Here is a 27,585-nt window from a genome sequence, read left to right as displayed (position 1 = left end):
GCTCCCCGCCCCGCGCGGAGCCGCCGGCGAGTCGGGCCGAGCCGCCGCGGGAGCTGCTGCTGGAGCCGGCGCCCGCCATGGGCGCGGTTCGCGGGGGGATGCGCTGCATCAAGATCCTGCTGTTCATCTTCAACCTGACCTTCTGGGTGAGCGCCGGGCCGGGCGGGGCGGAGCGGGGCCGGGCTGTCGGGGCCAGGCGGAGCCGTGCCGCCTGCGGCACCTGCCGCGGGCGCTCCCGGGCCCCGGCCGCGGCCGGTCCCGCGCGGAGGCGGCCAGCCAGGCCCCCGACGCCCGGGGCGGCGCCGGGGGGAGCGCGGCAGACGGCTGCGGCCGGCGGGGCTGCCGGGCCCCTGCCCCGCGGGGGGGGTGCGCGGGCCCCTCGGAGGAGCGCTGCGGGGGGGCTGTGCCAGCGTGCCGTGCGCGAGTGCCCGAGCAGTGCTCTCGGCTTTCACTCGCTTCTGTAAAGACACATGCAGCTCGTCCTGGGAAAATACATGCTTGGTGTAAGGGGACATTGCCGAGAAAAGACATCTTTCTTAACGGATAATTTCATGTAGTGACCATTTCCCCAACAAGCATAAAATGTCAAACAACAGGAGGCTGTGAGAGGTTCTCCCAGCATCCCATGCAGTGTATTGCAGCGGAACACTTCTTCAGAGCATCATGATGCTTTTTAATAACGCAATCTCTAACACAGAGCCAACAGCAGCTACTTTTACAAGTTCATCCTAAGAGAAAGTCCTTCCATTATATTGCACTTACTTAGCTGAAAGTTACCCTAATGTCGCAATGAGTAGTGTCTACTGCAGAACCCTCAAGAGTTTTAGAGAATGCTATGCCCATCCTGCAAAGATCACTGCACCTTTTTAGTAGTCTCACCGTTCCATAGCACAACTGAATTCAAGCTTTCTTTTTTCTTTCACTTTCCCTCATGCTTCGTTCTCCCTTACAGTAGTAGCTTTCCAGTTTTTCACACTGGAAAGCAATTAGCAATGTTATCTTCTTAAATGTCTTTTTCTTTCTTTGTGATTCACTGTTTTTTTAACAAGAAGTCACAAAATAATCCTGTTCAGTCTCTGGAGCAAGCAGTTTTGGGCTTTTGTCTCCTTTATGCTTGAAACACAGTTAAACCAAATGATTTTCCCTCTTGGTGACAGCACTGCAGGCTCCGGGTACACAGTGCTGCTGTGCTCAAGCAGCAGAGTGATGTTGCCCAGCTGCAGCTGCAAGTCAGTAGAAGGACAAAGCTTTGTGTTATGTTGTTTCACAAAAGTGACAATTACTGTGTTTTGTTATCTGCCTTTTCACTGAGATGGAAGAAACCATCTCCTCAGCTGGACTGGGGTCTTTCATTTCAAATACATCCAAACTACCAGAGGCACTTCGAAGCCTGGAGTGACAGGAGGGGGCTCCTAGTGTGCTCTGGCAGTCCCAGGGCTGAGCCCATGCCTGCAAGCAAGGAGGTTCAAATGCTATGAACAAGGTGGCAGAGGACGCCCATGCTTTGTGCTGTGACACTTCTGTGAGGAAAGCTGCGATCCCAAGCTCTTCAGCCATATGCTTGCCTGCTTTCTTTGCTTGCTGTAGCTATGCCAGATGAATCAAGTGCCAGGCAATGCAGGACAGATTAAAAAAGCCCCATGCCAGGCTACCAAGGATATGGTAAGCAGCAGGTGTTTTGTGAACCTCGTTCAGGTTGCGCAGTTGCTACAGACCTAGGCTCTGGGAGTCCATCAGAACAGTAGCAGAGCATTGTGCCTGGTCCTGCAGGATGCTGAAGCTGTCTGCCAGGAGACACACCATTGCCTGGTAGGCTTATAAATATGTCTGGCATATGGTAGGTCTGAGACCGCTGTCTATAGATCTTTCCCCTCAAACAACATGCCTTGACACTCCTTTTTGATCTATCTTGTTCGCATTAAAGGGAATTTTTACTTGCATTTGACAGCATCCATCACGTTTGTGAGTCATTTCTGTGATCCAAGATATTGTACACTGTAATAATCCTTTCAATTCCTAGTTCTGATAGGGGGTCCCATGGTGATTTACAGAAAAATGCCCCATCATAATTGGTCCAAACACAGTTAACTAGTACATTTCTAAGGACAATATAAGCCTCTTTTTCTGGTAAGCCTTTAAACAGAACCCTTCTTAAAAGTGAACAGCAGCAGCAATTCTGAATTGGCAGATGGTCTCCTGTAGTTTGGTATGATGATTTAGAGGTCCAGCTGGTCTTTCCACAGCATCATATGTCCCGTGATGCTGAAGCTGGACCTCCATGTATGTGATACATAAAGGGGAAGGGGGCACCTCTTAGCCCAAAATGTTGTTATTTAGCGCTAAAACAGCTAGGATGGTTGGGAAAAAAAAAAAAAAAGCCAATTACTTCTTACTCAGTTACTTCTGTCCTAAACGTTTGGCGTGTGCCAAGCCAGCAGGGCTTAACTCCTGGGCATGCAGCAGTTCCCCATAAGGTGCTTCTCCTACAATAACAGCACCATGACTCCAGACGCAGGCCCTGAGTGGCCTCCTGCATACTGCCTGACTACAGTGCCGTTCTGAGGGTTAGGAAGGAGGGCAGAGTGTTCCTCATTGGTTTTGCAGCCTGTCTGTTCTCATGGGCATTCACCTCCCCTCCACAAACCACCTCCCCACCCTACTCCATTCCTTATTACAGTTCAGACCAAGTTTTGATGACTAAATGAGCTTACTTACAAGGTTTGAGAGTCACTAGTAAGTTCAGAAGCACCACTACATTGAAGAGCTGAAAGAAAGTATATTGCACTATAACAGCAATTCATTGTTAGCAAACAATGCTAAAATTGCTTCCTGAATTTTCTGGCAGTGCAATCCTGAGTTGTGGGATTTCAAGAAAGCATAAGGTGCCAATGACACCTCTTGGATGCTCTCCAGCCAACTGTTACTGAAGTATTGACTGGTCTGTTTATCTTGCAGCTGGCAGGATTGGCTGTCATTGCTTTTGGTCTATGGCTGCGGTTTGGTGGGGTTATGGCAGACTTTGCTTCAGACAAAAAGTCTCCAGAGTATTTCTTCATGGGTAAGTTAAAGTGCCTCTGATGACAGTAGCCTTTAGCCTTGGTTTCATCCTGGGGCATGTGAGACACCTTATGCACTGAATTACATGAAGGCCAACAATTCCTGGGCTGAACGACACAAAACTGGACATTCTGGTGCTGTGTGTCATGTCCGTGATGGCTTTGGTCCTTTCTCTGCTTGGCATCAACTTCCTTAGGCCTAACTGAACTCTTCTCTCAGATTTGATCCAATCTTCATATATCCTAAGTGAATTGTGCTAATATTGTCGGAATGGAAGTTGAGATGGGTTAGAGACACCGGGAACATGGGACTCACCAATATATCCTTCTAAAGTTTTCTGTGCAGCTGCTAGCCAACGAAACAACGGTCTCACTTCTGAATGTTTCTAATATCAGTGCAGCAGTAAAACTTTTGCTCAGCAGTTCTCCCTGTGTCTGCACACAGAGGTCTTTGGCATGACTTTAAGTATCAGAGCAAATCCTTCCACAGCTGAAAAGTTACTCTGCAAGGCTTTCAGTCATCTCAAGAACTGTTTGTCCAACCTAGGCAGAAATCAACTAGTTCCCCAAGCCCACAGAACTGGTATTGGTCACATCTAATTTTAGGCATTTAAGATAAATTTTTTTCTCCCTAGGACTTCCAGTTGGGTTTTCTGGAAATGCCACCTGTGCTACATATCTGTAGATATCTTTAAACAGCAGCTGTTCACGACTGCCAGCAACTGCATTTTTCTATCCATTGGAAATTGTAATGTGCCTTTACACCAGAAGAGTCAGATTATTTCTGTTTGAATATATCACCCTTGGAGATGGACTCACTCAATAAAATCCAATTAGTGCAAACATTTTTGCAATGTACAAATGCCAAGTTGAATGAATACCCAGTCCTGCCTTGTCCCTCAAGCCACTCTGACAGGGTGGCCAGGAATGGAAGTTGACCCAAGATGTCCAGTAGCAGTCAGTTACCCATCAAGGGAATATTGCCTGGACTGTGCAGTCACTTCAAATACCCCAGTTCTCTTAGTGGAGACCTTGACTATGATACACCACAGTCCTAACCCCAAGCTTCTTTAATATATGTAACAAGGCTAGAGGCACAGAGCTGACTGTATAGTAGTGTGGGAATAGATGGGTAGAATGTTATGTCCAGCAAAGTTTCAGTGGGAGTTTATGAGGCTGAATAAAACCATTTAGAAGAAAATTTGACTGGGACCTGAGGGTTACTGTGAAATACCCTTTAGCACCTCCACTAACACAGAGAGCCAGATCTGAGCTGCTATGTCAGCAGCATATTAGATCACCTACTTCATTTCCAGATCCAGCTTACACCTGATGAATGTCCTATGCCGTATCTTGGAACTCTTCTTTGCCTCATCCACTTATGTTTGACCCAGGAGATTCAACAAGACAGAAGGATGTTATGGCCTTCAAAGTCAAGTACTGTTGGTTTGTTAGGAGCCAGAAAGCAATACATCCTGTGATGTGAACAAGCACCACAGTCGTTTCACGGCTTTGCAGTGCAGACTGTAACACTGTGTAAACAAGATATTCTTTGTTGCATGTATATTTAAATCTCCAAAAGATTTAATCTGCTTCAGTCATGAATATGAATTACAAAAGCTGTTCAGAGTTGTTAATTCTGGGAAGTCCTGGGGAATGTTCTTGTGAAAGTTTCATCATATACTGTGACATTCAGTTACTGGGCTGTGACATATATTTATAGAGCTCTACGCTGTAACTGCTAGCAGAGGAAGCGCTAAGAAACAGGACATAAATATGTTGTGAATTCTTTTAAACTTGCACTTTTGACTGAATTCTAAAGCAAAGTTTTGGCCCTTTTTTTTAATAGGTATTGTGCTCTGAACAGAGCATTCCTGTAAAACAAAAAATTTTCTGCTGCCCTCCCTCTTTACAAACCATTCAGAAGTCTGAGGCTGTTAACAGTCTGTGACTAAGGCGGTGGTAAAAGAATGGTGAGAAGTTCAGTAATGGTGTGTTTTTTGCAGCAGACAAGGCTGCACTTGACCATCATGCTCAAGAGCTTTACCATTCTAGGAGATTTCAGGTCTGAGCCCCCCTTGACAGTTGTGTATTTGGCCCTTCTCACAGCGACTCTAGGAGTGTTGTTTATTTGGCTTTGTGTGTTTGCTCTGTAACATGCATTCTGGGTGACAGGCAGAATTTTGCATAGGGATTCTTAATATGGAAAACTGCACAGCACAGAAGAAGCAGCTGCCCAGGGAGGCTGAAAGAGAAAGCAGATCATCAGTATGACTTGGAGATATAAACATATGGCCATATATTTAAAAATAATTTCTTTAGTTCTGTTCCACTGACCGCTTTTGTGGCTGCCCTGTGATAACCCAAGGCCCTGTGAGCAGATCAGCTTTGTGTCAGTGCTTGCAACCACAGTGCAGCTGTGTTCACAGTTTGCTTTGTAGGTTGAAGCACTGTCCAGAATCACCATCTTGTGGAAAACATCTCATTTTCTTGCTTCTAAAGAGCAGCACATGCTGCTCTTTTTGTACCTGGATTGAGCTGCCAGCTGAATCTAACCAGCTTCTCTCTTGTGCTTCCTTGTGATGTTTTTTTTTCCTGGATCTAAAATGTTTTAGTTTAAAATAATTGATAATCATATCCTTGCATTTTCCATTAGGCCAGAATGAGTCTCCTTAAATAGCCTGGTTCTTTACGAGCAGTCCAGCTGTCTTTTCTGCCCCCTGGAATAGTTCGGGCCATGACTTGGCAGCCAGGCCTGTTCATCTTTTCCAGCCACTGAAATGTTTTTGTTGGTTTAAGAACAACTCACAGGCAGCAGTGCTGAGGTCAAGCACATATGCGTTCTTAGTTTTCTGTTGCTCGTGGTTTTGTGTTCAGTGATCCATATTATTCCCTACTGCAGCTTGCAGTTTTTTAACCTACAACATAAAAGGCTGGAATTGGAACTCTTTGACCCATGCAGTCTCCGTCCACTTTACAAGATGTATCTTACACTGGAGCGGCCTCCTAAAATCTGACATCCTCTCTCTGCAGCTCCCCAGCTTTTGGAGTTCTTACTGCAGTAGCAGGCAGGACAATATTTTTATGTTACTCCATCTCATAGTATGTTTTTTATTCCTGTGCTTCAAGTGGTGAGGCAAAACTATAGCTTTCATGTTCCACACTGGTAGATTTCATATATTCCTCTCTTAGCTGTACTTGAGAGGGGAAAAAAAAAGAAAGAAAAAAAATATAATTTCAGCAAAGGTCCATAGCTGGGCAGTTACCTCTTTTATCTGAGTTGTCTGTGACACTGTACTGACCAAATGGAGAAAAAAATCTGTAGAATAAAGAGAATTCCCTTGGATTGCTCATCCTTCTTGAGACTCCTGCGAGTTTTATACTGGGCAGGAAAGTCTGAAACAATCAGAAGGAAAAGAGTGATGCCTGTGTGAACCCAAGATGTCAGCATTGCTGTCTCACAATTAGTTGGTCCTTAATTAATTCTTTGTAGTAGCACTCGTCTTATATTTAAAAATACCTAAATCACAGAAGTGAAGACAAAGTGCCTGCTAAGTGCAAGTTGAGCATGTGTCAAGTAAAAACTAACAGGGGGACTTTTTAAGAGCCAGTTCAAGACACTTATTCTCCCCTCTGCTTTTGGTGGATGAAGATGAAATTCTTTTCTGGTTCCTTGGACAACGCGGAGGACAAACTCTCTGTATCCCTAATAAATGAAGTGCAGAGGGTCACATCTCTTGCCAGTAGCAATAAAAATGAAGTGTATGTACTCAAGAAGCCCCTTCAGGAAAAGTAACAAAAACTGATGAACGTGAATAAATCAATATGGGTGACTCTTTCTCATAACTGGAAGCACTGAAGCACTGCTTCTCCTGCGCAGCCAGAGCTCACAAACTTTCTGCTATGTTATGTTCTCTTTGCGCCAGTTCCATGAGCCGTTCTGTGGTCTAGGCATTCATCAGGGCCAAACCAGTTTTGGATAGAAGTTTCAGGGTGGCTGTGGCTTTTTCTTGGGGTCTGTGAGAGCATGAATGATCAATCTAGCTTTGAAAGGTACAGTTAGATGGCGCATGCCTTAGGATATGAAGTCATGTCTGGAGTTGAAGGATATTAGTAGTTTTGCTCCATAGTAGTGGGTGCCCATACAAACAGGAGTTGGCCAGCAATTGAATCCATGTAAACTGTAATTCTTGGGTCCTGTGCCTCATTTTGTTACAGTTCTATTCCTGTATTTTTGAGTCAAGCACTATACCCTTAGTCAACAGTATTTTCTCTCCAAAGTCCATAGCCTCTCAAACTATCAGTCTTTAAAATGAGAGCTATTGGCAAAGTAGCCCCTGTGCAGAGATGCAATACCACAGGAGGAGCATCAAATGGTCCTGTCATCATATGTATTGGAGACACTTTTAGTCTGTACTTAAGACTTAAGCAATAAACTTGTCTTTCTTCTTATCATCTTGTGTGCAAGTGTCTTCTGCAGTTGAGGAAGAGTAGCTTAGAAAAGGCTGATAGTGGCCCTGAGTGGAAAACAAAAGCTGCTGCACTGGAAATCTGCTAAAAAAATATGACACCACCACTACCACCCCCCAAAAAAAACCTTACTGGGAAGTTGTTCAAAAGTCCTCAGTACCTGTGCTGGATCATAAAACCTAGCAATCACTTCCTAAGAGTCAGTAGCCCCCGTGGCAGAGTAAAGACAAGGCCACCACAAAGTTAGAATTCCAACAAAACAAGCAAATTAAGCGTAATGGAATAATCTGTCCATCTACTGCAGGTTGATTGTTTTATATTTGCAATATGCTGAGATTAAGGAGGCTTTTTTTTTTTAATTAATCACTTAAGCATGATAATGCACTTTATGCCTTTTGCCTTTTAAACTGTCCTCCTGGGGGAACATTTCTCCCAACCTGCTCTCTTTGTGTATGGCTATCTGTAAGCTAGCCAGTTCCACACAGCAGCAACAGTCAAACAGTTACACCATTTCCTTCTTTGATGCACCCTCTTCTCCTTCCTCTAAGTGCCTGCACACTGGTCGCATTGCTGTGAATGCTGAACTCTGGCAATAATGCTCACTGAGTACATGGGGTCTCCCTCAGCCCACCGCAGTGAGCGATCAAGCAGCTATATCTGATTCTCATTAGACTGCCCATGCACAGGCCAGAGTCCAGCACTACAGGCTCAACACTTCTACTTTTCCAGAAACAGCCACCTGTAGCAAGTGACCTAGATGACTGAGGATAAAACTGTCACTGGTCTTACATGAAGTAAGAAGACATCAAGATGTTTCGTTTTGCTGTAGCAGCACACTAAACTCCAGAAATGCTCAGGCTTTTTCAGTTACATGCTTTGTTCTTCATACATACTCTTTTTTAAAAGAACTAACTCTGCTATAGATACCAGTCTCTAAAATGGCTTCTAGAAAAAGAACCAAGCCAATATCACCCATTGTATCTCAAGGGAAACGTCCTGTGTTATGCTTCATTCTGACAGAGCTGGAAATAAAATGGGACTGTCCACTATGAAGCCATTAAGAGGAAACCATTTTGTCTGCTGGAAAAAATAAAACAGCAACAAAAAAGCCTTTAGCTCCTTTTCAGGGTGTGTTACTTCAAAAGAATCTACAGAGAGGATTTTGATTGAGTTGGCTTGTTTTGTTCCAGCACTTACTTTAGCTGCACTTGGGTGGGTAAAGACAGCTATCTGCAGAGTCCTAACTTTTGCTGTGGTGGAGGTTGCAGATTTCTGTGAATGCATTATGGCCATACTCCGTTCTCTGTTTTGGATGCCTTGGAGCCTGTGCGATTAAGCATTAGAAGTGTGTACCTGTTGTTGATATCTGCATTGAAATGTACGCATACACAGAGGATTATTCAGGGTGAAGATTGCAGAGAATTGTGAGAGGATTTCAGAATACCAAATGACTGAGTATTAAAAAGGCAGATGAAATACAGTATCAATATAGCAAAGTGATGCAAGTGGTAACAGATAATCTAAGCAGTATAAACACTGACAGACTTTAAATTAGCTATAACCTCTCAGGAATGTGATCTTAGACTCACTGTCAGTTGCTATTGACAAAGTGCCTTGCTCAGCTGCAGTCAAAAACACATGTAAATGTCAGGAATTATTAAGAAAGGAAATGAGAATCCAATTGAAAAATTTTAATGTCATTGTGTAAATTCCAGTGGACTCAGTGTCTTGAATGCTGTATGTGGTTCTGGTCAAAAAGGATGCAATAAAACTAGAAAAAATACTAAGAAGTTTGAAAAGATTATTATCATACTGTGCACTATGAACAACTTCCACATTAGGAAGTTTTTCACACTATTTACATCACTAAATTGCAGAATCCATTGCCACAGGATTCTGTGAAGTTCCACTGTGATAGTACAGATCCAGCTAATACAAGTATGTTGATTACATCTGACTTCATTGAAGTATGCTATAGGGTGAAGTAGATATTGACAGAGCCGTTGGAGACTACTGAGAAGGTAATAGCTGGCATACTTTGGCTTATGTGAATTGGGAATTTAGGGTTGTGAGATGCATGGGAGTAAGGTATGTAACAAGTGCTGGTATTCTGTGGGAATGGGGAGGCAGTGGATCAGCATGTTACATTACAGTGAGGTTGTGTTTAAATTGAAATTCAGGATTTGTGCATCAGCAGAAGCCTACAAACTGGCTGGTATCTGTAGTGCTTTTGTGGTTCCAGGAGGATTAACCACAAAATACTTGTTGAATTCTCACAAGACATATAATTATGTCTGTGCATTATGCTCAAATTAAGCATATGGTCCAATTCTCCAGAAATTCATCTTCCTTCAGAGGACTCGGCCTCACTTCTCCAGTTTTGTAAATGTATTTTATAGATAAATATACTAAAAATCTATTAACACAAAAATGGTAAACTCTGGTAACAAGCCTGTTTCAGAAACTGACTTTGCTACCATGTGCAACATACACAGCTTGTCCCTGTTTGGCCTGTTATTTCAAACTTCTGCAAGTGTTTCACATCTTTTCCAATAGTGCATTTGCACTACAGGTTCCTTGGTGCTCCACTGAGGGCTTGAGAGCCTCAGTCCTTCTGTGGAGAAGCACATCTGCCTCCCAAACTGTAATGCACATACAACCTCTGGAAAATCTCCTCAAGTCATGTCTGGGTTCTAGGACTCCTGTCATCGCTGCCTCTGGATCCCTTACACAAAGAACAGAGCTTCTTGTTTTCTTAGTGGAGTATGAACAGTTGGCGGTTTGTTCAGTGTTAGTTACTCAGCCCAAAAAAGAAAAAGTAGAATTCTTCAAAATGGAAAGTGACCATAGCAGCCAGGTAAACAAGAAACCAATGTGAATTAAAGCCAGACAGAGAAACAGTGTACATTTGTTTGCTCTTTGCAGTAGGCTCTAGACAGTGATTTGTATCTTAAAGACATCAATAGGATTTTTGAAACAAGCAAACAAACAAACAATTCTGGGAGCGTTTTCTATTCCAGTCTCTGAAATTACATCTCAACCAGCCTAGGCAGCTGGCAGAGTATATCTGGTGGTGGTGCTAATGGTTCATGCGTTGTCTGAAATAAGAATGGTTTTAATGTTCACATTAGTAGGTTCCTACCTACCTGGTTTGTGCTGTAATGTTTCCTTTCTGTTCATAAAACATTGGTAGTACACATTTCTGCCTATCATGGGATTCTTTGAAATGGGAGCATAGAGGGACTCTGGTTCTAAGGGCACAGTTGTTACTCTGTCCAAGTGCTATATGACATACTAAAGAACTGGTGACATTTCCTTTCAGATTAGTTATGCATAGATTTGTATGTTACCTTGAGAGCGGTTTTTGATTGCTCTAAGGAACAAAAAACAGATGTCTTGCAGATTTCAGTCATCATCTTTCTAAAAATAGGATTGATCCCTCCCTCACTTGTGATACACATAAACACATACTTCAGTCAACAGCTATAAAATTCCATTCTTCTCTTCTACCAAGTCTAAAACGATGAAATTCTGTATTCACTGCTAATCACAAAAGTTTTGTTCATCCAGAAATGACACACAGAATACCCTTTATCGTTCTCGAGGTGCTTCTTCACACTTGCAGATCTGCTGGCTCCATGTACAGCCCCAGTAGGGTATATGTGCTCATACCCAGAGCAAACAGCATCTTACGGAAGAACTCTGTGCCACGAACACAGATGCCAGTCCACTGGGCTGTGGATTTGTCATTCTTCACTACTGGCAGCCATAGGTTTCTCTGAGATTGCCACGTAACTTTTTAATTCCCCTTGTAATTGCAAAGCAGAGTCTGCTAGAAAATGGGAATCCCTTCTATTGGAATTTTCAGAGGGAATACACCCATTTGACATTTTCCTTTCAGGAAATAATTATTGTCCCCATGGGATCAATCAGAAAATCAAGTATATAGAAAAGCTCCTGCTTTACTGCTTTCCACATTTGTTCTTTGCAAAATGAAACAATGGCTGAAGAATGGGCTTCCCACACACACACACACTCTATTTTTTAGCCAGAAGGGAAATCAATTTGTTATTAGGTGTTCTCTCACTTGACTTATTGCTAAAAGAAGTGTTTGGCTCTCTTCACAGCTTACAAAAATCTGTGTGTTTGTGTGGGGTGGTGTTTTAGCACAGCTAAAACAAAACAAAACAAAAACAACCCACCGCCCCAAACACCTGAATATTTCCCCACAGAAAAGGTCAAGAGAATAGGCTCTGTCTAAAAAAACCCAGTCCTGCGACACTTTGTTTTTCATCCTCTTTTCTTTACGAAGAAGCCCATATTTTCTCCAGTACCCCTTCATAGTCATCAGTGTCCTGGCTGCGTCTGCTCAGATCAACCAATTTTCTGTTGCATTTTCCACATGGCTTTTAATTCTTTGGAATGTGCCTCTTCATCCCTTTGCATTCAGCGGCTGAGAGTGACTTGCTTTGTGGGTCCTGTATGCAGGTGCAATAAACATTCCTGAGTTGTGGGCACTCACATAGACGGCAGGTTTCTGCCATTAGGTCCAGTGTTTGTCCTCCTTAATGCCATAGCTGCATGCCTGTTCTCAGTATTCTCTCTTCATCTGTTGTCTGCTCCTGTGTGGGCTGTCTGCTGCCAATGAACTCAGAGACTAGTTAGTTATCAAACTCTCTTTCCTCTTCACTAGCAGACACAGATCAAAGTGGCAAAATTAGGAATCAGGAAATGAACAGAGGTAAGAGGAAAAATTTCACACAGGCCACAAACATTTGCTTCCTTTCTACCTTGTATTTTTTTTACTTCTGCTGCACAAAAAGCTGCAGCTAGACAGTCTTCTCAAAATTTTCCATTCACCAAAACAAGCTCTCTACCTTGACCTGACTTGCACACTTCTTTTTCCCATGCTGAGCTTTGTGGTGAACTTTTCTGAGTCAGAGTTTCTAGCTATCTAGCTGTTCCATTTTGTGACTGTGTCTTTTTTTTTGTTTCTCTGCTGTGGTGTAGATGCCAAATTGGAGGCCATGCCAAGGCTTTGTATTTTACAATGGAAGCACTTATGAGTAGAAGCTGATTAAGGCTTTGCTTTCCATCCTGCTTTTTTGAAATGAACGGGTTTTAGTAAAGCTTAGTTACTTCTGATACATACTATTGCACAGCAATGTATAACACTAACACCGCCAAATTTCTGCATATGTCTGCTCTGCTAATCCTAACTGGGCTAACTTGATGGCTGTCAGTGCATGATGTCTCTAGGTAATGCTGTGATTCTAAGGGGTGCCATACATTGTCACCCTTTTCTTTCCTTTCTAAAGAGTCTCGCTTTTCAGTTTAGGTCTATTCCTATTAAGAATTTGAGGCAATCATGCTTACGTTGCTACATATAGCCCACTAGGAAAAGAAATACTAGCTCCCTGTCTTTCATACTTACACCATGTAGGATGTTTCTGAATCTACTGCTTTGATACCCTTCCTGGAAATCATCTTCCAGTTGAGCATATGTGGATCTGGGTGCTAGGAAACCTCACAGTGCAAGCCAAGAAGTAACCTGGTCCCTCTGAATTTTTTTCAAGCTAACTCTTCAGGTGTCTCATTCCTGTGAGAAAGATTACATGTGTGTGTATATAGTAGACAAGTAAAAACGTCTTTAGTTTTGTAGAATTTATTTGAAGTGTCGTCATTATTCTCCATCTAGAAATAGCTCTCCAAGTATCAGCAACTACTAGTCCCAGGGTGAGAAAGGATGAAGACTGGAATGAACTCTCCTAAACAGAAAATTGAAGAAGGTGGTTTCAAACTCTTGACTGGCTCAACTGTGGGGCCAGACATACAGCAAGTTCAGCTTTGTTTAGCAGAGTGGTGTGAGTTCTTCCTGTAACACGCCTTAAAAGGGAAGTTCTGACTGAGGTAGCGGTTTAGCTGTGAGTCATGCAAGTGAAATGTTGTCTGTTTCTCAGACAAAAGCAAATTAAAATTCCTGAAAGTGGTCTCAGCCCTGAGCCTCAGAGAGCTTTGTCTTTGCTAGCTGGAAGCAACAAAAAGAAACAGGAAGACTTCTTTCCAGTCATCTTAATCAAAAAGTCTCTCTGCTAAGTTGCCTGGTAAGTAATTACAGGGACTGGAGTAGGCAGTGACATGCAGAAAAGGGTCCAGGAAACATCTTTGTAATTACACTCAATTTGTTACCATGGAGATGTCAGAAAAATGGCAGTTTTGGCGTCTGGCAGTTGAACAGCAGGTTCTGCACCTGAGAGGTTTTTTGTCTTTTCCATTTTATCCTCCACGAGGGGCTGACCTTTCTTGCCTGAGCCACATGTATCTCATATGTCATATGTATGTATATCCCTCCCTCAGTAAAAGCCACTGTGTTGTGAATATGTGTACAAGTATTAGCTTGAAGAGTGCTCAGTCCTAGTAAGCCACTAGATGCTGAATATTAAAAATCCCGAAAATACAGAATATGAACTGCCAGCACAGTCAGCAGCAAATCCCACATATCTGGCATCACAGACATGGTAAAGCCATGTTAATTATAATTGTTTTATTGCTATTTAGCAGAATGTGTTCCTCAGCAGCAGTCTTTGGCACAAGAAATGTACCAGGGCAAGAAGGATGGAGGGGAGGAGAAGGATCACCATAGCTGGGACAGATATCTAGCTGATATACAGTGACTGGACAGTGATGTGCCACTGAATGGGCAGCAGGCAGGAGTTGGTCTTCTCCAAGCAGGCTGCATCTGTGTGGCAGAGTAGCTAGATGCTCTGCACTCTTATACTGATAGTTTGTTTTTTCTTTTTCCTAGCAATCATTGCAAACCATCATTTATAGGGCTTTCTAGTCTAGGTTATACAAAGCCTGCCAACAGTAAATGCCAGCAGCTCTGTTAACCATAAAGTTTTATGTCAGATTTTAAAATAATGTTTAAATTGGCAATTGAGAGTACTAAAGGTTCTCATTAAAAGTTTTCATAGTCAAAGCCGGGAGCAAGGCTCACTGTGCCCTCTGGTGTGCACAGTCTGTAGCTCCACTGTGGCCTGAGGGAAATGAAGCTGGTTTTTCTAGCAGTGGATTGGCATGGCAGATTTCTGCATGTCCTCCACATTGCCCACACAAGACAAAGATTAGAATTACAAGACACTGCACTGAGCCTGTTGTACTTTGGCTGACATGGTACCTAGAGACAAGGCACAAACATAGTTGTTGTGGTCTGATGGGAACTGACACTGCACATGAACAGATGTATTGCCTAAACACAGATCAAGCATGTAAGTTTACAAGTGAGGAAAGAAAAATTCTGTGCTCTTGTTTCCTTTTGTCCTAGATAAAGCCCATGCCAAAAAAAACCCAAACAAACCAAAACCCTTTGCATGTGAGTATTTCTAGCAGTCTTACAGGTGGCGGGAGATGAATACCGTTCCCCTTACCTCTACAGTTTTTGTCCTGTCAAGTTCTGAACATAGCTAGGGTCCTAGATCTTTAACTATGTATGGGGCTATACTGACATCTCCTGCATTCTGTACTTGTCTCTGGCCTGGTCTTTGCTGGCAGTCTCATCCTTAGATTGCTTCATTATCCTCTTAATGTGTTAAGTCTGATGATCCACTATTTGCTGTTCTTTCTTTATGTCATTAAATTTGTCTGCACACAGATAACTCCTTGTGCCAGTAGCCTCAAGTCCATTCAGCAATTCAAGTCCAGGGAGAGGTTGGCTAAGGTGTCTGAGCAGTTCCCTAAATGATTCAGTATCTGCATAACATTTAACTGCGAATATCCAGAACATGCAGGCAATGCAGTGTCGCCACAGGCTGCTGCAGAGCCACTCTGATTCTGCCTGTTGAAATAAAGTGGTGGGAGGGTATCCTGCAGTTCTATCCTGCAGTTCATATGAGGGCAGCATGCATTTTAAGATGCTGTTTGTAGGCCATGCATGCAAAAATCTAGGCCTCTAGGTCTTAGACACTCTACTCCTTTCAAACAGAATCACCTTTTTTAGTATCTGATGTGATTTGTCTGGTTCTGTGATTCTATCCATTTTCAGGCAACACTTCTCCAAGTCTTCTGATCATAATGCACGGATAACATTAACCTTTAAAAGCTGCTGCTATCTCATATTCTGACACTTGCATCAGTATGTTGGAGGAAAAAAAAATATAATGACACTGGAATATGCCTGCTCAGCAGGCAGTAAAGCAAATACTTATCATAAAAGGAAGATGCCACACTCCAAATCAATGAACTGTAGACCAGTTTCCATTCTCTGCAGTGACCAAGTCAGGACTGTTGCTGAGCTTATGACCTCCCCCAGGCTGTTCTTCCCACCCATTATTTTGACAGAGGGTGCACATTCATTGTTTCATTCACTTCCTCTAACAGCTTTCAAGGGGTTCCCCTAATCATCCTCTTCTTTCCAATAGCAATCAGCTTTGTCCCCAGCCAAAGCACTGATTTCAGAGGAACAGCACACTGTAGTACCTGTACCTTTCCTGAAGATCTTCAAATGTCCTTTATTACGTACTGCCACGCAACTGATAAAGCATAGCTGCCAGGCACCTTTTTAAGTTCCATCCCTACATAGCAGTACAGCACATTTCCAGTCCCAGGTTTCACAGAAATAAGCCCTCTAGCACTGTTGGATTTTTTTTTGCCTTACGTTCCTCACTGAGGAGTTGTAAGGTGGTTCTGGATGGTATGGTCTATGTTCTTCCTGGACTGAGCTGCCTTTAGGACAGGAAACTTGGGAGGTGGAAGTCTCCTCATTTGTCTTCATGAGATTCTCCAAGAATTCAGAAGAAATCATTAATCTCCTTTTGTGGCGAGAGCAACTTTTCTGTGTAACAGGTGTTCTTTGTGAGAGTCAGAGACCATTGACACTTACAAATGTGTGGTTTTGACAAAATAGACAGCAGACTTTGGGAAAAGAAACCTTCTTAAATTCTTCTCTGATTCTGATTTTTCATAGGACTCTATGTATTGGTGGGAGCAGGGGCTCTCATGACCACAGTTGGATTTTTTGGGTGCTGTGGAGCAGCGCGGGAGTCTCAGTGCTTACTTGGAGCAGTAAGTAAAAGGTTTCAAGGGCCTGGGCTGCACAGGAAAATAATTCAAAAGCATACGCTTTGTGTCATTAGTAGAAAGATCTTTGCTGTCCAAGACCTGAAATGTCTTACATGTGCTTTTACTGGCTCATCTAGCATTTCTAGCCACTGTGCTATTGCAGAGCTTCCATACATAAAGAAGTTCCATTGCTTGTCTTGTGATATATGTCCAGGAATTATCTTCTGTCTTTTCCAAAGCTATCATCTGAGCCACATCTCGGCCATTTTCACCTTTGCTTCCATATTACAAGAAATCTGACTTGACACCCTTGTTATGGACCCTGCTTACCAGCTTGCTTTCAGTTACTGTGTGGGCTGTTGAGGCCTGGGCAAGGATGAGGGACTGACTGGCAGTCCATATAAAGCAGAATTGTGCAATGTATATTAATAGAAGATTCTCTTCTTCCTCTGCAGTTCTTTGCTTGCTTATTGGTGATATTTGCAGCTGAGGTCACTGCTGGAGTATTTGCCTTTATAGGCAAGAAAGTGGTAAGTAGCAAGCAACTTCTAATGTAATAATGGGGCACTTACGGATTCCAGTGCCGACTGACCTACAGTCTGGCTTTTGTGTAGGAAAACTTTCCAGGACACTTTTCCCAGGAAGACACTCTGACATTCTTATCTGGAGTTAGTGAAAGCTTGTGTTATCACAAGTCCAGAATGGGATGCAATTTTTACCCCGCGCTATTAAAGAAAATATGTAAGTGTGGTTCAACCTTGCATCCACAAGGAACATCAAGTAGAACTATACGATAAGAGGGTATTGCTTGGGAAAAGGGCAAACAAATTGAAGCATTGAACTTCTCCAGCTAGCAGTGTTTAACCAAAACACAGAATACAGCATATGTACATTCTGACCCATGCAGAGTCCCTCTGAATGCCATCAGGCCACAAAACCTCCTATATTTCCAATGATAGTACCTCAGTTTACCAGGCATAATTTTCTGCTCTGGAGGTTGATGACACAAGCTGAAAGTCTGCACTGGATTGTGGGTAAGACTTATTTGCCACTCACTTGGAAAGTTTGATTTCTGCAGGCAATACAGGAAGCCCAGAAAATCTATGAAGACATTTATGATGACTATATGAAAAATCCAGGGGGGAAGGTCAACGGGACCATCTACCATTACCACTCAGCTGTGAGTAGTCCTCCTGAGCTTTAATACAGAATCACAGAATCGTAGGGGTTGGAAGGGGCCTCTGTGGGTCATCTGGTCCAACCCCCCTGCCAAAGCAGGCTCACCTAGAGCAGGCTGCACAGGACCGCATCCAGGCGGCTTCTCAATACCTCCAGAGAAGGAGACTCCACAACACCTCTGGGCAGCCTGTTCCAGTGCTCCATCACCCTTGGAGTAAAGAAGTTCTTTCTCGTGTTCAGATGGAACTTCCTATGCTTCAGTTTGTGCCTGTTGCCCCTTGTCCTGTCACTGGGCACCACTGAAAAGAGTCTGGCCCCATCCTCTTGACACCCACCCTTAAGATATTTGTAAGCCTCTTGAAGATCCCCTCTCAGCCTTCTCTTCTCCAGGCTGAACAAGCCCAGCTACCTCAGCCTTTCCTCACAGGAGAGATGCTCCAGTCCCCTCATCATCTTCGTAGCCCTCCGCTGGACTCTCTCCAGTAGTTCCTCATCTTTTTTGAACTGGGGAGCCCAGAACTGAACGCAGTACTCCAGATGGGGCGTCACCAGGGCAGAGCAGAGGGGCAGGAGAAACTCCCTCGACCTGCTGGTCACACTCTTCTTAATGCACCCCAGGAGACCACTGGCCTTCTTGGCAACCAGGGCACACTGCTGGCTCATGGTTAACCTGTCATCCCCCAGCACTCCCAGGTCTCTCCCCACAGAGCTGCTCTCCAGCAGGTCAGCTGTATCAAGCCTGCACTGGTGCATGGGGTTATTCCTCCTCAGGTGCAGGACCCTGCAGTTGCCAGTGTTGAACTTCATCAGGTTCCTCTGCACCCAGCTCTCCAGCCTGTCAAGGTCTCGCTGAATAACAGCACAGCCTCTACTGTCACATTGCCCTTTAAAATTCAGAATGCCTCCCGCTGAGGTATGAAAGAATAGAATTGTTACTTAAAATGGAACCAGAGGCTCACAACCTGGTTTCCTGATGGCTCTGTCAGAATTCTGGTTTTCAGATCCCAAGTGATCCCTGCCTTCAAAAGTGAAGATGGCCAGGCTTTTAAATTTCAGCTGATGTTTCTGGTCTTTGATGTGCAAAAGATATGACTGTTATGGCCCTTTTGGCTATTAAAATCCAAGAATAAATACTCACAAATGCAGAGAGAGGTAGAAAGGTCTGAATCTCTCTGCATTTGTCAGAGAAAATACTGTGACCCGTGTCCCAGGACCTGCAATGTGGCAGATCCTGTCACTGACTGAACCAACTAGGTAAAAAACCAAAAGCATGTGTGTAACTCAGTTCAGGCCACCCAAAAACTTATCAGAATTAGAACCTGTGACTTCTTGAACCCTATTTGCATCCATCCTGTAGCTACACTGCCTCCCACAGAGATCAAGTTCAAGCTTTGTTGCTTCCTGCAGCATTCCCACATTCTTTAGAACAAACATTTCACAACCTCAGAGCCTTTTGTCCTTCTCCCACAGCTGTTATTTTTGACCCAAAGAGGAATCCCAAGCATTTTGTGGGAGACAGGCAAACAGGAAAAACAAACGCTCTGAAGCACTCTGATTTATTACTGTCTCCAGACCCAGCACTATCTTTTATCAGAAATGAAGATTCTAGCATTCTCTGTTGTAGCTTTTGTGTATTGCCCATAATTCTGTATGCGCTATTTGAACTTTCTGCTTTCTCCCTTTAACAACTCTTGTTTTCTTGTAAGCCAGGAGTCTGCTTTTCCAAAATCCGCTTGTTTGCTTTGTTATGAGATACTGTGATAAAAATCCCTTTTGGAAGTGGTTGTTAATATAAATATGTCTGTTTGCTATGGCTTCAGACAATTGAAACTGATTCTTGAGAATTTTGGCCCATGCAGTTGGAACTCTACCAGAGGCAGCAGTTGATATAGGGAATATATTTATGATTGATCTGTATTGTTCCTTTTTTTTTTAGTTATTTATTGTTTCACTTTCAGTATGAAAGTAGTTACTCACTTTCAGTATGAATGAAGTCCATGGTTTCCCCTTCTTTGATTCTTCATCTCTCTCTCTCATTTAGCTCCAATGCTGTGGTAAAGATAATATGGAACAACAAATGGGATTACCCTGTCCAGAGAATATCCAGATGCCAAAGGCAAGTGTCCGCTGTTGTGGTTGTTCTAATCATTTTATGTCAATTGCTTAGTAAAATTAGAGACATTGTATTAGTAAACAAAAGGAAGAACTTCCTTTTTATCTTGCAAATTCCAGCATGAAATTCCACATGAAATGGAGCAGAGTGGAGGCAGAAATGAGTTGGAGGTCATACTGAACATGCCCAGCCCTCATTTCTGAAGCCTGCTTGTAGCATCCCATGGTACATCATCTGAAAAAAAAACTGGGAAGGATGTAGCAGAACAGGAGTCCTAAATTAAAAGCCCCGCGAAGGCTGAATTTTGGCAAGTGCCTGCCTTAATCATGCATGGAGACTCCTAACTAGAAACTTTGTTGGTGTTAAGAAGGATACTGTTATTTCTGTCTTTCGTGGAATCCGCTTGTGAGTACAATGTCAATCTGAAGGGCGAAACTTTGTGATTTAGCATAGCCTATCATATAAAGGGTTTTAAATTTAGGGAAAGCTGTACAAAAATCATTTGTATGTGTCAGCCTGTACAGACGAGAGGTACAGATGTCTCACTAGAAAAGGGAATATGCTGTGAAAATTGTCCAACAAAACACAAGGCATAGATGCAAGAATTAGGACAGTGACTGCAATAATACTTTTCACGTTTATCTGTACTTTAGTGAGAACAGTGATGGAGTGGGTTGAAGTGTATTTTTCTAGGAGTAAAAATCTTTCAATTTTGTTTTTAATAGAACTGCCTGGTTGAAATCCAGAATGTAATTGATGCTAATCTGCATTTAGTTGGAATTGTTGGAATTGCAATTGCCGGCATCACAGTGAGTAAATCCATGCTCTCACTCTCAAATCTGTATTTGAGCCCAGTATCCTTTCCCTTACTCAAAGCTTTGTGGAAGGTGCTTTTGCAGCAACTGGTGAGATTCCTCAAAGGTGCAGCTATTCTTACCACTTTCAGTGTGTCCTCTCTCTGGCAATTGCCCACATCAGCACAAGCAGATTTGCCTGACTTTGTTTTACCAGTTTGTGTCCTTAGACAAGGTCCAAAGTATCTAATGGTAATCTTGTTTTGTTGTAATAGTAGCAAAGCAGGGTGCACATGAACCAAACTGAAAAGCAAAAGGCCATAGCACCATTTCATTCATCTATTCCAAAACAACTGCACACTGATGCTTCAGGCCCTTTGAGGATCCATTCCGTAGATTTCGTAAGGAACAGAGAGTAACTATCCTCTGTATAGAAATGGCTTTCCAGTAAAGTGCTGGCTGTAGCATTGGTTCAATGTGAAGGATAGTTTATAAACAGATTTTGTAAGTCACAGATCCAGTGATAAATAGGTATTTTGTTAAAGAAACAGGATTAAAACTGCGTAGTTTTCAGAACAGCATTTCTTTCCTAAATGGGTAGCACCTAGTTACAGGTAGCTGTTTCAGCGAATTGTGTCATCAAAGTGTCAGTAACTTTTCTTACAGTCCACCTTCTCCCACAAGTGTGTATTACTGTATTCCCAAGGTCTGGTCCTTCATGACAGAGCTGTGACCAATAGATGTCACCCTGCTGCAAGGATGTGGCAGGAGTGGGCAGTCTGTATCAAACACAGGCTTTAACAGAGCGTGTTTTCCAGCACGCCTGTGGCATGACTTCCTTCAGACTCAGAAACCAGCAGCAGTCTGAAGCACCATGAGGAGCCAGAATAGTAGTAAAGAAAAACACCTTTAGCTGCTCTGAAGAGCAGGAGGTTCATGGACTTCTGTGAACACTTAAAAGCAGATGAAGGGTTTAGGTATGTAATAGAAACAGTGGCGTGTGTAAAGGGGATTAAGCAATCCGGTGATTTGTATAAAACATGAAGGTCTACTCAAAAACACAGCAAAGCAACATGGGTGGGATGGAGTTCCAATAACCTCATTACTCAGTAAGGATACACTAGAAATATGAACATCTCTTCTACAGCTTTCCACCTCAGATACAGCAGAAGCTATGAAATTATAACCTCTTTAGCAGGAGAAACATGTCTATACATTTTTCTGTGCTTGTTTCTGACACTTCATGGGGTATGACTGGTCAACTGTGTCTCCTTCTTCCTAAGGAATATGAACTCAGTGGTTTATCTGCCTGATGGTATTGCTCATCTCCCATCATTAACAATGAGGCCTCAGTAGGTAGCTGCTAACTGCTTTGGAGAATCAACCTGTTGCAAAAAAAAAAATTTCTGGGGACTGTGGCAACACTGATCTCTGCTTTTAACATTCCTTCCAGTTAACTAATTCCCTAACATGAATAGAGTTTTATATTTAATGCATATTCTTGGTCTTGAGTAGTAACTGTTAGGAGCTTAGCTTTCTCTGTAAAACTGCAATGCTCAGCACCAGTTCCAGACACCTGGATCCTCTGGAATGATTCTCTGCTCTTATTCAAATATGTGTACAATATTCCATGTAGAAGCACTCTGAAACTCAGAACCTTTTGGCGCAATACTAGGCATAATACCAATAGTCAGTTATTGATGACAGTTAAATTTATGTTAATAATATTAATGTTTGGGGCTGTTATGCTGGCCTTAACATTTAGAACAAAGAACAGTAAAACTAGTGTGAGCAGATAAAATCTTGGCTTTGAGCATCAGTGAAATCTCCTTTATGTTAATTGTTTGATGTCTTGGAGTTTGTAGATGGAAGCAGTCACTTGCTACTCTGCCATAAGAACCTTCAGATTGTTATGATATGCAGACTATTTTATAATTGTTTTGTAAGTGGATCCCTAAATCGCATCCCTTCTCTTCTAGATCTTTGGCATGATATTCAGCATGGTTCTGTGCTGTGTGATCCGTAACACAAGAGACATGATCTAAAACTTTCGCTGGACAACTATGTCCCAGGAGTTCCAGACTAAGCTTTACAAGAAGTGCTCTTCTACCCAATTTAATAATTGTAATGCATTTTAATTAGTGTTTTAACATACTGAGAGGAAAATATCCCATTAGGTGAGCAGGTGAATTGTATTAGTTACAGGAAATCTGAAGTCAACAAAAAAGGGTTTTAAAATGTCCTTTTTAATGAAAAAAGCAAAAGTGCATCTAAGAATAATTTGATTTTTAATGTTTGTATATGTGCAATTAAGAGTTTACACATCTATAGACAATGTGTAAGCACATGCATATATCTCCTTACAAACGCACATGAGCAGGTACCTGTATATGCAGTACCTTGTTTAGGTAAGTATGTGCAAATGAAATATGTTGTGTGTACATGTTTGCATGCATATTCTTCCAGAGTCTCACTATGCAAGAGTGTACACACACCCATAGGTATACAGTGCTTGAAATCCTTTCATACTGACCCATTTGCCAAGAATTAGCAGAGGAACAAATGCCATTTTAAAAAGTAAGAGCTATCATCCATTTTGTAACTGTTCTTTCCAAAGCCCAAAGTAGAAATAATAAAATTGGACTTTATTAAAAAAAACTTTAATGCCTAAGGGCCTGCTCCAGCAAACTTCAGTTCATGTGAGTAGACCCATTGACTTCACTGTCATGCAGAGACTGGATTTTTTTTTTTTAAGACTGGACCCTTCATACAAATGCAGAAAGCTCTGGGGGAGGAAACATGTCCAAGGAGATCCAGGCTAAAGGAAGAGAGGGAAAGAGATGGGAAGCTGGCAAGATAACGCAGTCATTTGGGAGCAATTGCAGTGCAAAGTGTGCTTACGCTTCCCAAGCTAGCCTGAGACACACACACAAAAAAAACCTATGAGTTAAAGGGGCCACTAAAATCTTTATTCAGAAGTCCCTTTATCCTGCAAGACTCTGTATGGTATATATGCTGGTGCAGGAGTGGAGCCTATATCCAGAAAAACAGCAGCTTTGTCAGATACCCTGTAGAATCTAACTGGCCTGTGGAAGCCAACCGAAGAGTGAAAATGGTCAGGGAAAGACACACAGCACTTTAATATTCTCTGTTTCTGCTTCTGTGACTATCACAGCTTCCATGGGGCTCTTACCTCAACCTCTCACCCTTTCTTGTGGGTGTAAGGCAGGAAAGAAAGATGGGACATATTTACAGAGCCATAAAGCAAATTTTCATACTGGCACCTTTAGATTGCATGTCAGGTATAAAAATTACACTGTGTGCTTGAAATACCTCAGGGCTTGCGTTTACATAGTTTGTTTCTATATTTTTATTTTTCTATTTGTCATATTTATTCATAAGAGAATGTTCCTTTTAAAACAGCCTAGAAAGGTGAAAGGTTGTCCCCAGAAGGGGAAAATAAATTACATCAGAGGCTCAGAATCTCTTAATTTTTGGCTTACTCAAGGTAATTCACCATTTCAGAGAACAGCTTTTCGCTAACAATACCCACATAGCAGCTCTGTTTCTCTGATGATCACTAGTTCAGGTTTCTGAAGAATTTGTTCCATACATGATGGGGAAAATTTCAGCTAAACTACGTATCTTATTGAAATCATCCATGATGTCTAACAGGACTTGGCATTTACAAGTCATGGGGTCTTTATTCCAGTGAAACAGGATGGAAAGAAATGGGATTTCAGAAAATGTGTGCATTTGAGTGTGCATGTTTGTGTGCAATATGCATCCATCATAATATTCCTCTCTCATTTTGCAAAGAAACTCAAATTCTCATCGCTTTTCTGTTACTTCAGAATTGGTAGTACTGCTGCTTTTCCATGTAGCTAATTTAATTGACACATCTTGCTGTCTTTTACACAGAGCTTTCTTTTCAAATTGTTCAACCACAAACTGTGACACTGAGACAGCTGTGCACCAAATGCTGGTATGCAGCAGGCACTGCCAGCTCAGCAGTTTTCAGGCCTAGCTTCAAGCACCCAGCTGATAGGGAGACATTATATCATACACCAAAGAAGAGTTAGGCTGGTGTCGCACTGTTCACAGCTGATTAGCTATGGCTGCCATGTAAAAGTAGGGCCTGAGACCTTATTCTGCAAGCGTCAGACCAGGAAATAGGGCCCCCATCTGCTGTCTGCTCCTAAGAAGGGCTCAACTAGGAGAATGACACTGACAGCAAATCCCTGAGGGTCTCGACCTGAAACTGAGGAATTAAGTTTCTCACAGCAGACAACTGACATAGCCAAAGCAATTTGCTGGATCCCATGTACACCTGAGACTGTCCCTACAACTGGTTCTGCTCTAAATACATAATGGGATAGTATACAAGTGGGGTGTTTGCTCCCGAGGTAATACTGACAGAAAGAAGAAACCTGTGTATAGTGTCATTTTTACCATTCAGAGCAAGGCAGCTTTCCAGGAAAAATAGTAAAAATAGCACAATAGGGAAGTCAGTGGTTCAGGTTCGAAGATTATTGCCCTACAGGGATAGAAATTTGTTGCAAATAAAGCTATTTCCTTCTGTTACACTTCCCCTCATAATGACAGTATTTTATTTATGTTAAAACACATCTATGTATAATTGGTTTTAATTCCTCAAATTTATAGCACCAGAATGTAATGATAGGACCAGAGTTTACTTCTTTATTTGTTTAATGTTTCTTGAGTAAATTGGAAGATGCCCACTCCTGCTTTTGAGGTGCACTGAATAAAAAGGCAGCTTGCAGAAATTTCTGTTGCTTCCCCAGCCCCCCCACTCCCTCAGAAGCACAAAAACATCTAAGTGCCTTATGACAACAGGGAAGAGGGGTACAAAGAAACCTTCTATAAATTCAGACTTGAACAACCTAACTGTCTGCTGAAGTGTTTTGGGTTTGTAGGTTGTTGGGTTTTTTTTTTATTTCCTCCAAACAGTGCATTTGTTTTTCTAAGCATAATTACTGCTTATACTCTGGGGTTTATTGCCGTTTAGGTATATGGGATACTTGCACTGCATATCAGGAACAGAATAATACCCGTTACTGGTTTAGATTATACCAATAACTTAGAGAACTAAGCTGGGAATCAACATGTTCTGCACCTACTAGTGCCTTTAACAGAATTCAGAGATACAGCCTCTTTTGTTGTTTCCTGCTGTTGTGAGGTGTATAATACATTTGCAGCTTTCTCTGCACCTTAGTAACTGACAGTATTTTTTAATTCTTTAAGGGACATAAAATACAGCTGTTTTTTCCTCCTTCCCTGTCAAAGCTGTAAGAATTCTTCCATGTTGCTTTTAGATCATAGCTAGTTAACAATGCCATTTCTATTGACTAGCTTGGGCAGCCCTTTTTCAATGCTCAGGTGTCACAGGTGGGGTTATGGCTATCAAAACTGAATATATAGTGCCCACAGTTTATTGCGCTGCTGCCCTTTCATTTCAGTTTTTCAAAGTGCAAAATCTTTGATCTTTGCCAGCAGTACAAAATCATTTCCAAGCAACTACACCATATGTCTTCAGTAAGAAAGCTTTTCAAAGCTAAGTCCAAACCAATACGTAGACTTCCTCAAATACAGTTCATGCTCCAGAGTTGCATGCCAGGATTTAATTAACAAACTCTAATGCTTGTATGCACCAGATACATAGTAACTGCCATTTAAGTCAGCAGAAGTACCCATTTAGTCCTGTCCCTTGTACCTGTTTCGGAGGAAAGTGACAAAAGATCAGATCCCTCCAGGTGATAATTCTGAAAGCACATCACACACATTTTCTTCTTCTCCTGTCAAACAGTTTGTTCTAAAGCATAAATATGTAAACTGTTGATGCCCTTATATGTCTAAACATCATTATTCACATGTCCCTGGTCTAATTTTTTTAAGTAACTGACTTCAGTTTGAGCTTCATTTGTTACAGGAAAACCTCAGCCAGTTTTGGTGTCTTGCAGAGACTCCACAGGAGCTGATGAACCACAGCCCTGTACTATTCCTACAATGAAGATTCATATTTCACTTTTCTTCATACTGGAAGTGGTAATTTTATAGCAAAAAAAATATATTTCATATGTATTGAAAAAGAAATTGAGTTATCATAAGCCTTCATATTATACAGCCTTTAGAGGCTACTGATTAACAGCATCAGATGCTGTTCATAAAAAATGTACATACATAAAGCTTTTCAGTCTTACTTCTTCCTCTCTATTGGTGCTTCAGCCACCAGGTTCTCCAAAACACAAACCACTTGTACTATGACGTATTTGTTTCTGTACAACAAATTCTGATTTTGGACAGAACTGGTGTATTGGTTTATGCTGCCAAGTCTGTAGCGGAATTACCTCTATGGCAGCTTTCTCTGAGAGAAAAAAAAAACCCACAACTTATTCTGTCGCTGAAATCGGCTTTCGCTTCCCTTTAGTCTAATGTGTTCTGAAGTGGCGTTCTATCACCTTTTCTGTCTTGAATTTGAAACAACTTTCTAATAAAAATAACCTGAAATAAACGACTACCAGAGAGGACTCGTCTCTGTGCACTCCAGCGTGCGCTGTGGGAACCAGTCCCCCACGACCTCCCCGATGTCACGCTAGGGAGGTTCCGCGACGCACCTCCTCCAACCAGCGCGGCGGGCCGGGCGGCCGGCACGGCGCTGAGCTCTGCCCGCGGTGTCCAGCCGAGACCCTCCCGCCGCGGCATGGCTGCCTGCGCCTCACCTGCATCCTGGTGCTCGGGACGGCCAGCGCGCTGGGTCCGGGCACCAGCTGGCGCGGCAGGCGAGCACGGCGGCGGCGCCACCGAAGGTCCGCGGGGCTCGGGCGAGTTCCGGGTAAAGGAGCAGGCCTCGGCCGGCGAGGCGCGCGGCGCCGGGAACCGCAGCTGGACCCAATCC

At 42.6% G+C, this 27,585-nt stretch overlaps 1 protein-coding gene across 1 annotated transcript; it reads left to right on the top strand.

Annotated features, from left to right (window-relative positions):
* On the top strand, nucleotides 1–27,196 carry TSPAN2 (tetraspanin 2). Its single transcript, XM_075442858.1, has 8 exons — nucleotides 1–146; nucleotides 2,956–3,058; nucleotides 16,489–16,586; nucleotides 17,039–17,113; nucleotides 17,662–17,763; nucleotides 19,804–19,878; nucleotides 20,601–20,684; nucleotides 22,649–27,196. The coding sequence occupies exons 1-8, from the start codon at nucleotides 78–80 to the stop codon at nucleotides 22,712–22,714; spliced, it is 672 nt and encodes a 223-aa protein (XP_075298973.1). The 5' UTR covers nucleotides 1–77; the 3' UTR covers nucleotides 22,715–27,196.
* Nucleotides 27,197–27,585: the final 389 nt, after the last annotated feature.

The sequence above is a fragment of the Opisthocomus hoazin genome, chromosome 25 (genome assembly GCF_030867145.1).
Source record: "Opisthocomus hoazin isolate bOpiHoa1 chromosome 25, bOpiHoa1.hap1, whole genome shotgun sequence".
NCBI lineage: Eukaryota > Metazoa > Chordata > Aves > Opisthocomiformes > Opisthocomidae > Opisthocomus > Opisthocomus hoazin.
Note: the sequence above shows the minus strand (reverse complement) of the source record. Positions and strands in the feature narration are given on the sequence as shown.